Consider the following 16,137-nt stretch of genomic DNA (forward strand, 5'->3'; position numbering starts at 1 on the left):
ATCATGATCTGAGCAGAAACCAAGAGTCTGAAGTTTAACCGAATGATCTACCCAGGCACCCCTAAAAGCCTTTGTAACTATTTTCAGTCAAATTGTGTGTGGCTGTCTTTTTGAATTACACAACAAAACCTTATGGGGAAAAAGGGGGCCTTTTTTAAAAAAGTGAATCAAACTTTTCTTTGAATTAAACAGGCACGCGCTCAAAACTCCCAAATCCCGGGGGCACCTGGCTGGCTCAGCTGGTAGAGTATGCAACTCTTAATCCTGGGGTCGTGAGTTTGAGCCCACATTGGGTGTAGAGTTTACTTTAAAAAACAAAAAACCCGGGGCGCCTGGGTGGCTTGGTCGGTTAAGCATCCGACTTCGGTTCAGGTCATGATCTCACCGTCCGTGAGTTCGAGCCCTGTGTCGGGCTCTGTGCTGACAGCTCAGAGCCTGGAGCCTGTTTCAGATTCTGTGTCTCCCTCTCTCTCTGCCCCTCCCCTGTTCATACTCTGTCTCTCTCTGTCTCAAAAATAAATAAAACGTTAAAAAACAAAAAACCCAAACCCAGAACCCATCCACCATTACTAGACTCATGTAAAGACAGAAAGTTGGAATTAGATCAGACTTTAAGAGATTACAGAGATTGCCTAGTCCAATTTTAAATTTCAAAAGACTGATGCCCAAAGAGTGGACATTATCCAAAGGGCTAGTGACAGAGATGGATTTAGAATCCAGGTCACGGGGGTGCCCAGATGGCTCAGTCGGTTAAGCGGCCGACTTAGGCTCAGGTCATGATCTCACAGCCTGTGAGTTTGAGCCCAGTGTCGGGCTCTGTGCTGACAGCTCAGAGCCTGGAGCCTGCTTCGGATTCTGTGTCCCCTGCTCTCTGCCCCTTGTCCACTAGTGCTGTTTCTCAAAAATAAATAAACATTTTAAAAAAATTATTAGAATCCACGTCACCTGCACGATCTGGTTTTTGTTACTCTCACCATGTAAAATAGACTACAGGACAGATTTCTAACTAGTTCAAAGTAATGAAACAAACCAAAGTAAAACACACACACAAACTAGACTATGCCAAATCTAGTAAGATAAAATGTAATATGTTAAATTCTTACATGAATCCAAAAACTTCTGAAACAAAATGAAGAACTGAATTATTGTAAATTTTTCCTTAAAGGCATGAAGAGATTTTACCATAGCTCCTTAGTAAGTGGGATGAAAGTTTAGAAATTTCTTTTTTAGTAAGCTGAAATCCACAAAATATGTTAAGCAAGAAATAAAACCACTGATTTTTACTGGGTTTGTGTTCAGCTCAACTCTTATTTATGGAATAGTGGAGATAACATGTAATGTATTAAAATGTTAACATTTGAGATACCTATCCTCAATCATTTCTAGTGAAGGAAGTTAAAACTTCTTGTTTTGAAAAGGACTTTAATCTGTAGCTGTGTGAAAATAACCTCAATTTATTGGTTTTAGGGATTTAATTCATAAAAAACATTTTTAAGTATAAATTTCAATTCTGGGCACACGGGATTTTCATATGCAATTAGCTAGAAAATTCAGGTTAACTAAACTCTTATGCCCTAATCAAGCTTTAGAGAATCTCAACATGTATTAAAGTACATACCAGGAGCCAGTGACCACAGTAAGTGCTTTCATGTAATTTCTCAGTTAATTACCCTAATTTAGGCTAGGAGTTATGTTATGTACCTTTACACTAACTCATTTTGGTCCAGATAGATACAATCTTTACATTTGCACTTGCTTATGTAACTCATACAACAGTAGGCCAATACTCATTTAAGAAGCTATAGATACGTATCCTAGTTAGCTAGAAGGGTATCTGGAAACATCTAATACTTAGCCAAAAAATTTCTACATGGAAACCTCAGAGGTGGGCTTTAGGAAATGAGCCTTTAGAGGTCACTCACCATAATCGTAATTCTTTTCTTTTCACATACTGTTGAGAACAGAAAACAGAATTCAGCATCACTGCTGAAATGGAGAGATAACTAAGTGCTAAACCTTAGATATGCAACAGGTAGTTCACAGTATCTACTTCATAAATGTATCTCACGGACCAGAAATGAGTAAGACTTTCTTTTCTTAAAGCTATGCTTGATTTATATAATTATAGCCTTTACAAATAGATCTATGAGAAAATATATAAACTGACATAAAGAGTTCAAATACTTACAGATTAGTTTGCATAATTTTTAAGTATATAAAGCATTTATGATTTATTATTATGGATTTGGAACCCCTTCTGATGTCAAAGCAGTCATTTGAAAGCTTCTGCACTTAAGCTTCTGTCACTGGGTTCTTTTCTTTACATCAGCTATATTGACTGTAGGTCTATTTCCAAACTCCTGAGACTGTAACTGTTTTTCTGTCAGCAAGTGAAATGGCACCCTGAATTGTATAGTACAAACGGTTTTAAAAAGCAGGTCTCATGTATAACAAATGGAACCCCATGCATAAGTCTATTTTCCCTTATACTTATTATTGTGGAATAAGGAAAACTGCTAGGTGAAAGCATGATCTAAAGAAGTAAACCCTATACAAAAAGTAAAGTAACAACAGAAAGATGAATGATGACTGTTAACATCATAAAACGGAATCTCACAACTAAGACCTAAGTACTAAGTCAGAAACTCTCAACTGTTTGGATCTCTTAAACTCTTAAACCTTATGGAGTACCCCAGAGAGTTTTATTATGTGGATTATGTTTGGCAATACTGACAACAAAAACAGAGACATTTAAAAACATTTACTAATTTGTTTTAAAAATAAGATATAAGTTTATGTAAATATATTTATGAAAAATTTTATAAATTTAGAAAAAAGAGTGGCTCTGTTTTACATTTTTGCAAATCTCTGTAATGTTTGGCTTAATAGAAGAAAACTACATTCTCACATCTTCTTTGACATTCAATCTGTTGCAATACAATATTTTGAAGTACAAGAAGAAAATACAGCCTCACACTGACAAGAAGTTGGAAAAGGAAAAACCCCAAAGAACTCTGAAAGGGCTTTAGGAGCCCCTAGAACACACTTGAGAACCACTACTACACTATGTATATAGAAGCTGCTCAAGAAACTTATTCAGTGATATGGACATAACAAAGACAGTTATGCAGGAAACTGTGGGTATAGTATACTACCACAAGTAAAGGAAAATCTTCAAATTCCTCCTTATTACACTGTTAGCATATAAAGGATTAACATGCTAAACATGGTATAAACTATTTTACAACTCAAGGAGACAGATTAAAACCAACCTCACACAGCAAATAATCTAGTTATCATTTCCTGAAAATTAACAAATGTTAATTTAGATGTGCTGACTACACATTTGAATTATTTGGAAAACTTTAAGCACACACATTCATATGTACTATCCCCCCAATAATAACTAGATCTCACAAAATGGACTAAAAATAATCTTAGAAACAGCTGCTTTGGTTTGGGATGATAAAAAAGTTCCGGAAATGGACAATGGTGATGGTTGCATAACACTAAGAAGGTACTTAATGCTATGAACTGTATACATAAAAAAAGGTTAAAATGATGAATATTTTGTCATATATATTTTATAATTTTCTAAATGCATGCAAAAATGAAGTTAAAAAAATTTACATGATAGGACACTTAAAAATTTAAAAGGTCACATTATGAAAGGATTCTTTCCTTTGGGGCACCTAGGTGGCTCAGCTGATTAAGCATCCAACTCTTGATTTTGGCTCAGGTTGTGATCACATGGTTTGTGAGACTGAGCCCCACGACAGGCTCTGTGATGACAGTGCAGAGCCTGCTTGGGATATTCTCTCTCTGCCCCTCCCTCCACTAGTAAATGCACTCCCTCTCAAAATAAAAAATACTTAAAAAAAAAAAAAGAGATAAAGCTCTATTTTCTATGCTCAATAGTACACTTAAAGTAAACAAAAGAAAACTTTCAAAAAGTAATGAACACCAGCTTTAACTATTAAGGAGAATACCTAAAATAATATAAGAACACTTTAGTTTACTTACCTGCAACATGCTGACTATCTCAACTTTGTTGAAGAAAATAAAAGATGTAAGAGTAGAAAGAAAATTCTCTTCAAAAACGGATGGTGTAGGCAAAATGATGTCCTGAATGTACTGTACCCTGTAAGTCTGATGTATTTTTTGCCTTAATTCAGAGTCTGTTATTGGTATAACTTCCTTAAACTTTGCAGTTTTGGTCAAGAATTCTCTATGCCTTTTTGGCTGAGCCAAAGCAGGGTCATATTCAAGGCATCCCACGACATCCATGATACACTCATCAGAAAACATTACTTCAAACAATGTTGCCTTATTTAGGAATAAGATTCCTCTAATAATTTCATACAAATGATGTAAGCCTTCAGTGTTTTCTAGGTTCTCACAAGCTTGGAACAGCTGCAGTAGTTTTTTAATATAGCCTTCGTTTTCCAAGGCCAGAGCCAGCTTTTCCCTACGGATAGGTGAGGAGAGAACTGAGGTAACTAAGTCAGCAATCTCTTCAAGTTTATTGAGTTCACATGTGGGCAGGTCAATCAGATGACTGGTTTCAGGCATTTCTTCAAATCGTTCTTCTTCTGATTCATCAATGAGGTCCTGTGTGACTTCCACTGATGGATCCTTACCTTGAACCTAAAAACATCCAAGTACAGCTGGTTACCTTAAAATACAAAAGAATTCAAAATTTTGGAAATCAAATCACTGACCACTGGATTTAAGTAAAAAATACCTTGCAAAGAAACATTATTAGCCACATAATCACTGTTAATTAAAAATGAAGTCCACGGTACGTGGGTGGCTCAATCGGTTAAGTGTCCAACTTCGGCCCAGGTCATGATCTCATGGTCCATAAGTTTGAGTCCGCATAGAGTTCTAGCAGACAGCTGAGCCTGGAGCCTGCTTCGGATTCTGGTCTCCCTCTCTGCCCCTTCCCTGCTTGCCCACTCTCTCTCTCTCTCTTTCAAAAATAAACATTATAAAAAAAAAAAAAAAGAAAGAAAGTGAAGTCTAGAGGGGGAAAACACACCCAGTTTAGAGTCAATTATTGGAAGAGTCTCAATTTCACCTCTAAATTTCCCAACTTATAACTTGAGGTTAATTAACTCTGACCCCTGACAATATATTTATTTCAGCTAATATTACACTGATTTATTTGAGGTTATGTAATAACCATGTGCAGTTTAATAACTTCCCTACATCTACTAATTTCGAATTCTGCTGAAGGTTAACTCTTCTGTGGGGCCCCCAAATTAGGGACGGCTCTTAATGCACCATCCACTGGCCTGACAAAACACTACTAAGTTTAAACCAAACTAAAACCCAACTTCTTGGATATTCAAGAGTGAGAAGATTTCCTCAAATTAATTTTGAAATTCACTTTTGAAAAAATACTTGCTTTTGCTAAGAGCCTGAAATTGTTTTAAAAAACAAAGAATACTGGGGCACTTGAGTGGCTCAGTCGGTTAAGCGTCCTACTTCAGCTCAGGTCATGATCTCACAGCTTGTGGGTTCGAGCCCCGCAACCGTCTCTGTGCTGACAGATCAGAGCCTGGAGACTGCTTTGGATTCTGTGTCTCCCTCTCTCTCTGCTCCTTCCCTGCTTGCACTCTGTCTCTCTCAAAATTAAATAAACATTAAAAAAAATTAAAAATTTTTAAAAATTAAAAACAAAGATTTTTTTTTTTAAATTGGCATTTATTTAACATCTGTGATAAAAGCCTCCAAGTTCTAGTATCTAGAAAACACAATGAATAAACAACTGTTTTATGATTCAGGTTGATAGCTCAAGAAAAGCATGGCAAACTTGGGACAAGTTTCCTATAATGACACCTTAAAAAAAAAATTTTTTTTTTAATGTTTTATTTTTGAGAGAGAGAGAGACAGAATGCAAGCAGGGGAGTGGCAAAGAGTGAGGGAGACACAGAATCCAAAGCAGGCTCCAGGCTCTGAGCTGTCAGCACAGAGCCTGATGCAGGGCTCAAACTCCCGAACTGCAAGATCATGACCTGAGCTGAAGTTAGATACTCAACCTACTGAGACACCTAGGTGCCCCTATAATGATTTCTATAATGACTCTATTTAACATAAAAACTTTACTCTTCATAAATTTTTTCCTAATTCTTAACACAAGAGTGCAATTATCCTCTTTTCACCTCAAAACATCCAAATATCCTGAGATGAAAAAGCTCCACAAATTTCCAAATCTACCAAAGCAACATATGAAAAAAGATCTAAGGACTTATTAGAGAAAGTAGATATACTGATGCATATAAGAGACTTTTTCTCCTAGAGCATGAGCGTACTTCTTTTATTTCTGAGTTCTCAACAGAGGAGCTGGGCTTAGGGAGACTGACACGTAAATGTAGGAGAAAGTTTAAGTAACAAGGTCATAAGAGCAGTTCAGATAAAATGCCATGGAAATTCAGAGGAAGGGAAATTCCTTCCCACTCCGGGAGTAAAGGGGGTGGTGAAGAGAGAATATAAGAAGAAATCATAAAAGCAGTGGCATTTGGACCTTCAAAGATGGGTAAGATTCAGATGGGGATAAAGGTATCCAAAGTACAAAGGGAATAGAGTCGGAGAGAGAGAAATGTGTGGTATGCATATGGCCAACAGCAAAACTGGAAATGAAGACTAAAGCCAGATTATGGAAAGTCAAGGGAAGTGAATGTGCAGTACTGTCCTTTAGAAAGTAAGGCATCAGTTGTATGGAATAAATTTGAGAATAAAGACAAATTAGGGTGTTATTCTGAAGTCTACATGAAGAACTGAATTTAGATAGTGATGTTGAGACAGATGAGGGACAGGTGTAAGAGAGAGGAAGAACCACAAATAACTCTATAGTTTTAAATCTGTCATTAAGAAGATTATGGCTCCTTTAACAAAAACTGGGAGCATGGAGAGGAATGGTTAATAAAAGGTCAGTTTTGTTAAGTTTGGGGTGTTTGAATACCCAGCTGGCAACTAAATCTGTGGGCCTACTACTCAGGAAAAATAGGACAGAAAACAGAAATTTGGTATTAGGGTAACTAAGGGTAACCATAGAAACAGAAGTAGAGCATGAGGTAGGGAAGGAAGAAGAATCAGATGTTACAAAGAAAGAATAAGAAGAAATCAGAGGAAGGGTGGCTGGCTGGCTCAGTCAGTGGAGTGTGCAACTCTTGATCTCAGGGTTGGGAGTTTGAGCCCCAAGTTGGGTGTAGAGATTACTTAAAAATAAAATCGTAGGAACAACAACAAAACAAAAACAAAAACAAAAACAAAAAGAGGAAATAGGAGGATTCAACTTACACTGCAAATGAATAGTTTGCATATGTTTAAGAACAAAAGCAAAGCTACAGAAGCATTCACTAGGTTATAGTGTGTTTCTACATTATCTAGTATTATCCTTACAAGCTTCCTGGACTCTCTCCTAAATTTAACTCTCACTGACAGATTATATCAGACAGATCTGTCAATCCCACATACATCAAAGTATCTGTCTGGATATCAAGAGTGTTGCTCACTAAGCATTTCTGGTTTTCTCCTTTTTGTGGCACATGAGTTCTTTGCTTCCATGAAGTTGTATGTAGCTGTGTGATTTATTTTGGCCAATGAAATGTGAGCGAAGTGTCATGTGTAACTTCTGGGTAGACCTTCTAAAAGCCATTGTTCTGATTTGCTACCTGTCATTCTCACATTGCAATTAGCTTGAAAGTATCAAAATCAATTCTCTATCAGCCTGGGTCTCTGAGTGGCTCTGATAAGCACAGCCCCCTCTTATCCAACTCTAACCCTCATTCATCAAATAGCAGTAAGGAAAAACAAACTACTGTTGTGATAAGCCACTATTTTAGGATTTTGTTACTATAACACAATCTGGGGTTGCTCAGCTGGTTGGGTGTCTGACTTCTGGTTTTGGCTCAGGTCATGAGCTCACAGTTCGTGAGATCAAGCCCTACATCGGGCTCTGTGCTGAGCATGGAGCCTGCTTGAAATTCTCTCTTTCCCTCTCTCTCTGGTCCTCCTTTGCTCTTGCTCCTCATTCTGAGTAAATATTAAAACAAAAAACGAAAAAAAAAGGAAAGAAAAGCTTTAAAAGAAAAACAAAACCCACAATCTAACCTTAACATCCTTAAAGTCAGTCAACTACTATGCTGAGTGGGTGCATAAAAAATTTACACTATCAGTAGGGTTCTCAACAAAAATGTTTTTTTCCACACTCCTATCCTACATCCTTACATTTGCTGCTTTAATTTTTTCCCCTTTTTAAGTGTCAAACACTATTACTTTCCCCTTTAAGTCTCAGAAGAGAGACTTTTCTCCTTTGAAAAAGAGATCACCAGTACTCAACATACTCCCAACATCCTTCTTCTCCATCTTACAACTTATCTTCACTCATTTCCATCATCTCTTTCAAAGAAAATGTCCCTATCCTACCATTTTCTGAGGTTAAAACTTCCATATGCACTTTTGATTTTATGTTTTCTGAAAGATACACACACACACACACACACACACAGAAATTATCTTTGCTCTTCTTATAATTTATTGCTCTCTGAGCCGTCAAACTTTTCAGAGAGGAGTTCTACTTTCTCATTATAAGGTGTTAAAAAATAACTGTGTAATGTTTTTGTTGAAATTGTTTTTTCAAAGGTTAGCAATGATCTCTCAGAACTGAAGAGTAAAATATATAGTTCTGTGGAATACCATGCAGTAATGAGGAGCAATAAACTAGCTGTATATTCAGCTACATGCATAGATTTAAAAAGTACAGTACAACTCAGTTGTTTAGCAAAAAATTAAACTTCTTGGACCAGGAGAGTGGCCAAATCTAAAGCCCCTTCCAAAGGCGTTTGGCAGAAGTTTCCAAAGGCAGAAAAGTGTGAGTAAAAATCACTAGCAAATGGGTAGAAGAAATAGTAACTAAGGGTAAAGGAATGAATAAATGGGTAAAGCAACAAGAAGCATCCAATATTAATACTAGTGCCTCAAGAAAGGGATCAGAGCAAGAGATGATATTCTCTTAGCTCAATTTTATCAGATGCCTGGAAGGGTAAAAACCATATGTTTGCGAAGATCACCTATTCTTGGGACTTGACAAAGTTGAATGGAGGCCTGTAATTAAACCTGATGAGTTACACCACTCTGGGAGACATTTTGTCATATAATATAATGATACACTGAAACAATTGTTAGTGACCAATTGTACAGTCTGGCGAGTAACGTGCCAGACTTGTACTTTTCAGATACATCTACTACCATACCACAATATGGTGTAATACTAGCATTGTTGATCCAACTACCCTATGTACATAAGCCTCATGGTAAAATTAGTATTAATGATCAAATGTATTGGGAGACTGAGTTAAAGGCTGCTCAACATGAATGCTGATAGAAAATGACTGGCAGGAGGAAGAAATGGATTTTGTAAACCACCAGTTAATTTCTATGTGAAACACTCCTGTACAAGTATATCATAAGGTACAAATTACAGATCAAGGAGGAAAATGAGTAATCAAATCAGTATAAAAATATAAAAGGTAAATCATGGCTTTATCAGACAAATTAGTTGTTTCTTAAATCCAGCTCTACTCCAGGACTGCTCCTCCAAATACTAGGCATATTCATACTGATAGTTGCTCTGTCATATAAATGCTATACTAAATACAGACATTTAGAGAAATATGATCATTTTGTTGAGAGAGTCTTGGCAATGGACCAAGGGGTGTCCTTTGCAATCAAGGATTAGTCTTGCCTAAAGGGATCTGGCCCTTGCCTAGCTCCTAAGAGGTAATCTCTAAGCACTCTGAATATCCTGTTTGATGTGTACCTGGGAGCCTTGGGCTATGCCAGATATGCCCTGTGTGGGTAACTAGGTGGTTTATAGTGGAAGTCTTGGGCCACGTAGTATCAGCTCAACCTCTGGAGGTGCTGGAAACTAAAGTCTGCCACAGGGCAGTCAGCCTGCTTATAGGAATAACACCCAATAAAAATGCTGGACACAAAGGTTTAGGTAAGCTGTTCAGGTCAGCGATACTATGTGCAGGTTGCCACACATCAGTGCAGGGAGAAGAAAGTGCTGTCTGCCTAAGTATCCTAAAAAAGAAAACTGGAAGTTCATGCCTAGACCCCACCCTATGTGCCTTTTCCTACTGGTAATTTTAATCTGTATCACTTTGTTGTAATAAACTGTAATGATGAATGTAACAGCTTTGTGGAGTTCTGTGAGTCTTTCTAGTGAATTAGTGAACCTGCCTGGTCGAGAGACCTCCTGAACTGCATGAGTGAAAACAGTAAGAAATAAATTTCAGCAAAAATTTCTAGGACAAATGTACAAAGTCTTTAAGAATACACATATATCCAGAAACATATATTATACAGTACATTCTGAGGTGAGGGGAGGGGAGAAATGGAGTAGGCATAACCTAACGTGATGATCACTGGTAAATATTATCTACCACACAAATTTATGTTCTAGAAGAAATGTAATTCAACATTCTAGTTCTAAAGAAGATGTTTACCTTCTATTTTATTCACTTATTCTTTAAATATGTATGGAGTACACACATAACATGTGCCAGGTGCCATGCTGGTATACTGGAGGAGGGAGAATACAAAATACCACTTTTCAGGAATTTATAGTAAAAAGGTTAGTTTTTATATACTATTAATATTCTGAACGGTGTTATAAATGTTATAGAAAAGTAATCTTGTCCTTTTATTTTGAAAGTTTAATATCCTTTGTTATGCTTTCATTATTTTTATGGATCAGTTTTTTCCTCCATTTTTGTGGATGAGTGCTTGCAGGATTCAAATTTATTGAATCTAGAACAGAGCAGCAAATATTAGTGGACTGCATATGTCTAAGTCTGCAATAGAGGTCATTTTTAGGTCTTACATTTCACTTCAAAGAAAACTTTGCAAACATAAAATTCAATCTCAATCTATGGAGCGCACACAAGAAAAAAAAGGTAAATATTAGGACCTTCTCATCATCACCATCTATAGGTTTAAAAATGGGAAACCATGACAGCAAAATAGTAGCAAACCAATCTGGATTATATTCTTATGTATATTTTACAAATTAAAGCAAAAATCATATTTAGCAGTGTTTTCCTCTATTCATCAATGGAAGTTCTATTTAAAACCATATACTAATAATGCTCCCATAATACATGATACACACATAGTTAAATATGAGGTGGAAAGAAACAAACCCTCTAATTCCAGTTTAGCTTTGTGACCCAGAGCCATCCGTCAAATAAGCTTTATATGGAATGGGAAGATTCACATTATACTTTCTTGGGCTACTTTATTGCACTGTGTGGCACTGTTCCTAGGAGGACTAAGGAAAAAAATGACTGTGGTCAGATGCATAAACTAACTTAAGAACCTTCAGGGATCAGAATCACTAGAATGAAAAGCTGATAGAAGTGAAAATGACAATAGATAAAAAACACTGTAAGAGAGTATTATGCTAGGCAACCACTAAAACACAGTGATTCCATTTACAGAATAGTAGTTAAAATTAATGTTATGATTAACTTAAAATTCCAGTTACCAGATATTAGAGACTAGTTTGCTTAAGGAGACATAATTACTAAATGTAATGTGGTATCTTGAATGGGATCTTGGAAGAGAAAACAGAAATCTGAATACAGTATGGCCTTTAGCTAATAAATGTATGACTAATAATAATGAATAATGATGTATGAATATTTGCTCATTAATTGTGACTACTGTATCCTAGTATAAGAGACTATTAATAGGAGAAAGTGTGCGAGAAGGTGTTAGGGAGGGGAGTACATAGAAACTCTGTATTTTCTACTCATATTTTCTGCAAATATGAAACTTCTAAAATAAAAACTTAATTAAAATAAGCTCCAGTTACCTGAGAGTTATCACCTCTTATATTCTGCTATACTGTAAGCTCTTTAAGAACTGAAGTCATGAACACTTTTGTTGCCTTCTTTAATTTTTAAAAAATACTTTTAATCTTTATTTATTTTTGAGAGAGAGAGAGAGAGTACGGGGGAGGGGGGGAGTGGGGGGGGGGGAGGGAGGGCAGAAAGAAGGAGAAACAGAATCTGAAGCATGCTCCAGGCTCTGAAGTATCATCAGCACAGTCCAACGCGGGGCTCCAAACCACAGACCAGGAGATCATGACCTGAGCCACCTAGGCGCCCCCTTTTTTTTTTTTACATTTTTAAAGTAAATTTCATGCCCAGCAGGAAGCCCAACTCAGGGCTTAACTCACAACGCTGAGAACAAGAGTTGAATGCTTAACCAACTGAACTATCCAGGCACCCCAGAAGATATGAGCACTTTTGATGATTAGTGTCCAGCACACAGTATTCATAAACATTAGGCAAACAGGTGACCAAATATTAAGGAAAAACCTCAAGGATTTAGAGCATAATTAATCTTTTTTTTGTTTTTTAAAATATCCTGACCTTTTATTATGAATATATACTATAAAAATCTAAACTGGTAAAACATTCTCTCTCCACATTTTTTAAAAAGTTTATTTATTTATTTTAAGAAACAGAGAGAGAGGGATAGTGCGGAAGGGGGGAAGGCAGAGACAGAATCCTAAGTAGGCTTTTTGCTCTGTCAGCGCAGAGCCCAACATGGGGCTCAATCTCACAAACCATGAGATCATGACCCAAGCCTAAATCAAGAGTTGGAGGCTTACCAACTGAGCCACCCAGGCGCCTCTCTCCACATTCTAATATATATCTTCAGGTAACAAGAAAAAAAAATAAAAAATGCACACTTAAGTTAAACATTATTAAAAAACAACAACAAAAAAACCTTACCTGACAGATTTTTTCCCAAATCTCATCGCAGCCAGCTTTTTCCTGAAAACTTAGAGCCAGATCATAGTTCTCAGCCTCTGACCAAACAATTAATGTATCCTGTTTAAAAACAAAGATTTCTACATCACCATACTAGAAAAGCTAGAAAAGAAATAACTACGAAGTATAAACAGAAATCAAGAGGACAGGAAACAGTACAGCGATGACAAATGCTCTCTGATAAGTGCAAATAATGCATACTCAATTGACATCATGTAACTGTATTTTGTTATCCTTTGAAACTTTAGTAATATACTGGCAATGGAATAGCTTTGGTACTAAAATGATATTGAGCAATTTTCTAAAACAAAAAATATTAAAACGGGTTAGCAATCTGGTTCATGTACTAAGATCATGTTTAACAGAAAGTCTAGCCATTTTTGGCCAAACTGTAATGTAGACACTCTAATCATCTACATCTTTGGTTTCTAGAAAGTCAGCTATTTCACCCACTAACCACCTACCACCTACAACTTTATCTTTTCCTTTAACCTGGTTGTCAACTGGTTGCAAGCAGACTGACTAATAGCTGAGAACAATTTAGTTTAACCCTTTCTATTTTTGCCCCCCTCTCCTGAATCTGGAAAAGCCTTCAGGATATGAAGGAATTCAAAACAATGATGAAATGAAGATACTCTAAGTCCTACCAATAAGTTGTTTCTTACTGTTAATAAGTCTAGCACCTATTTCAGCAGCTTAGGTTGTAAAAAAATTAAGAACCCCAGGGTTAGGTGTTTTTCTACAAATGTTCTTAATTGTATACCTACCAAAAAGTTAATTACACTTTTTGGAAAAAGCTGTCAACCCCTTTATTAAAACTAAAGTTTGGGTTTAAATTAAAACATGGACAAATTTAAACACAAAAATCATAATGCAACACTGAAATGAAATGCCAATTTTTAAAAGATATATAATAATTGAAGTTTAATATGGCTAAAACTTTGATTTTTAGAAAATACACACTTGAAAAAATACATGAGTTTATATCCCAATTGTCAAGTATATAATGTACAAAAATACCTTATAATTAAGAATTATTCACCTAATTCTTCTGATTATGATATGAAAAAAATGTAAAACTCAAAGTAAGCTGCAGATTTACAAAGTCTTCAGAATGAAAACACTTCAATATTTTGATAGCTCTAATCTGTAAGTGAAAATATCCTTCAACTAACCCAGGCCTTAGGTTTTTTGTTGTGTGATCAGGTAAGAAGAACAGCTGGAAAGCTGTGTTCTCGCTTCTGCCTAGCTATACTTCCTGGAAGTCAAATTTGCCACCAGGTATTCTAAAATTTCATCATGTGACTCCTTTCATGTAAAAACCTTCTGTGGCTCCCACCATATACAAAAGAGGTTTTGAAATATTTTAAAAAATCCAGCAGAACTCTTTTTACAAACAAAATTTTACTAAGAATCTTTATGTAGAAAAAGATAAAGACAGAGCTCCTCTGGTTAAAGCACTAGGACACACATTCAGGCTCCATGTACTTTCCTCAACCCAAGTCAACTTCTTAGAGCTCTCCTCAAAACAGCTTCATGAACAATGATCTCCAAAACTTTTTTGTGTCTCTCAAATTACTTAACCATTATATTCAGAAATACAGTATCAGCAAACCAATACTTTACAAAATATACAGTAAAACAGAAATAAAAAGCCTTAAATAAAGATAAAATAAGCAGTATTTTTAAATGTTTGAACGGTTATGGTTCCATACCATTATTAGTTAACATTTTAAGACCCAGTATGTACCTAGAGCACAGTAAACCCACAAATGACAATAGATACAAGCTCCTATTTAATGTCACCCTTTTAATAATTCTGAATTTTGGGGGAGGGGCGACTTCTTGTGAGATCTATTTACCACTGTTTCTGCATTGTCACCCGGCTCACAGATTAAACTAAGAGTATAAATGTTAGCTTTACCATTACCATGTTAATTTGCACTTTTATCACTGTTTTCAACCCTTTTTACGACATGTGTTCATTTTGTTAGGGTTACACGTCAGTTTAAATTCGTAAATAAAAACATCTGTGCATACCGGCTACTATAATTCACAGTAGTTACGGGACACTTTTCATGGAAGTGTTACCCTTAAAAGGTATCTCTACATATATTTTTTACTTCTGACCACTTATCAAATATTAGCAAAACTTAGTTTCTTTTTTTGATTAAAATATATAAACAGGTTTCTTCTTAAATTTCCAAACTTTATAATGTACATTCATTTTGGAGATCACTAGTACAACAGGATAAAATCCAAAATCCTTTATCCAGGTATCTAAGGCCCTTTCCAATTTGGTTTCAATCTATCTTCTGAAAGAAAGTCTAGGTAAGCAATGAAGTCTGATTTAAGGTAATTAATTGAGTCCCCTTCTTCACCATCATTTTCTTGTTTGTTTGTTCCCCAAGCCAGGCAAAACCCAGAAACTAAATGGGATTTATATTCAGAATCCTTTTTCAATGTAAAGAGGACTGACATTGAGAGATGGTTAAAAATTCAGACTCCCATGCTTCTCCCTCGGGAACAGGTCTGGGTGAATCCCAAGAATCCCTATTTTGAAGAAGGGCCTCAGGTTATTCTTTTGTTAAGTCAAATTTGAAAACATCACCTAAGCGCCTAAGTGTATCTCTGGTTGGCTGACAGAAGATGGGAAACTGCTATCACAGCAGGAACCTTCTAGCTGTATGAAATCTACTCAAAGTGAGTAGCAAATCCCATCCTTCCTTCTTCCCCTCCCAGAACCCTACTATCTCAGTCAAAAAATAACCGTAAGAAGTACTTCTTAGAACTGCTTGTTTTGAGTATCACAGTAAAAGCTCTTAGGTGAGAGAGCACAAGGCTGGCACGAGACTAGTTAAAATAAAATACAAAATGTTAAATGGCAGAGTTTTCCACATATCCAAAAAGTCTCCCACATCCAAAAAGTCATGTTCAATTTCTGTAATAACGTCTGTTTTCAACCGCTGTGCTCTTTGTGTTCTAGGTTTTGCTCATTTGTGTGTAGCACACATATCTTTGGGACATTATTAATGCCTGTTTAAACCAAGAGAAGCTTAGAGTTTTCCTCTACCAACGAAACATTTAGTCACCACTATGTCCCTATGGAAATCAGATTTAAAATGAGCCTTCAGGGAGAACAGAAAAAGTCGGTTATACTTGGTTTGGTCCTTTAAAAAAATAAGAAAGGTGATTATGTCTAAGCCAAGATGGAAATAAGACATGAGCTAGAAAAGCTTGACAATTTAGCATTTACTGAATCAGATTTTCACAATGTTGTTTT

At 36.1% G+C, this 16,137-nt stretch overlaps 1 protein-coding gene across 3 annotated transcripts in view; it reads right to left on the reverse strand.

Moving 5' to 3' along the window:
- PPP4R3B (protein phosphatase 4 regulatory subunit 3B) overlaps window positions 1–16,137 on the reverse strand; it is a 64,353-nt gene that overhangs the window by 39,716 nt on the left and 8,500 nt on the right. For all 3 annotated transcript variants that reach the window (XM_007075388.3, XM_007075387.3, XM_007075389.3), the window contains exons 3-4: window positions 12,816–12,914; window positions 4,024–4,647 (exon numbers count right to left, since the gene is read on the reverse strand). In XM_007075388.3, coding sequence (XP_007075450.1) covers window positions 4,024–4,647; window positions 12,816–12,914 — 723 coding nt within the window. The remainder of the gene's footprint in view (window positions 1–4,023; window positions 4,648–12,815; window positions 12,915–16,137) is intronic.

The sequence above is a fragment of the Panthera tigris genome, chromosome A3 (assembly GCF_018350195.1).
Source record: "Panthera tigris isolate Pti1 chromosome A3, P.tigris_Pti1_mat1.1, whole genome shotgun sequence".
NCBI lineage: Eukaryota > Metazoa > Chordata > Mammalia > Carnivora > Felidae > Panthera > Panthera tigris.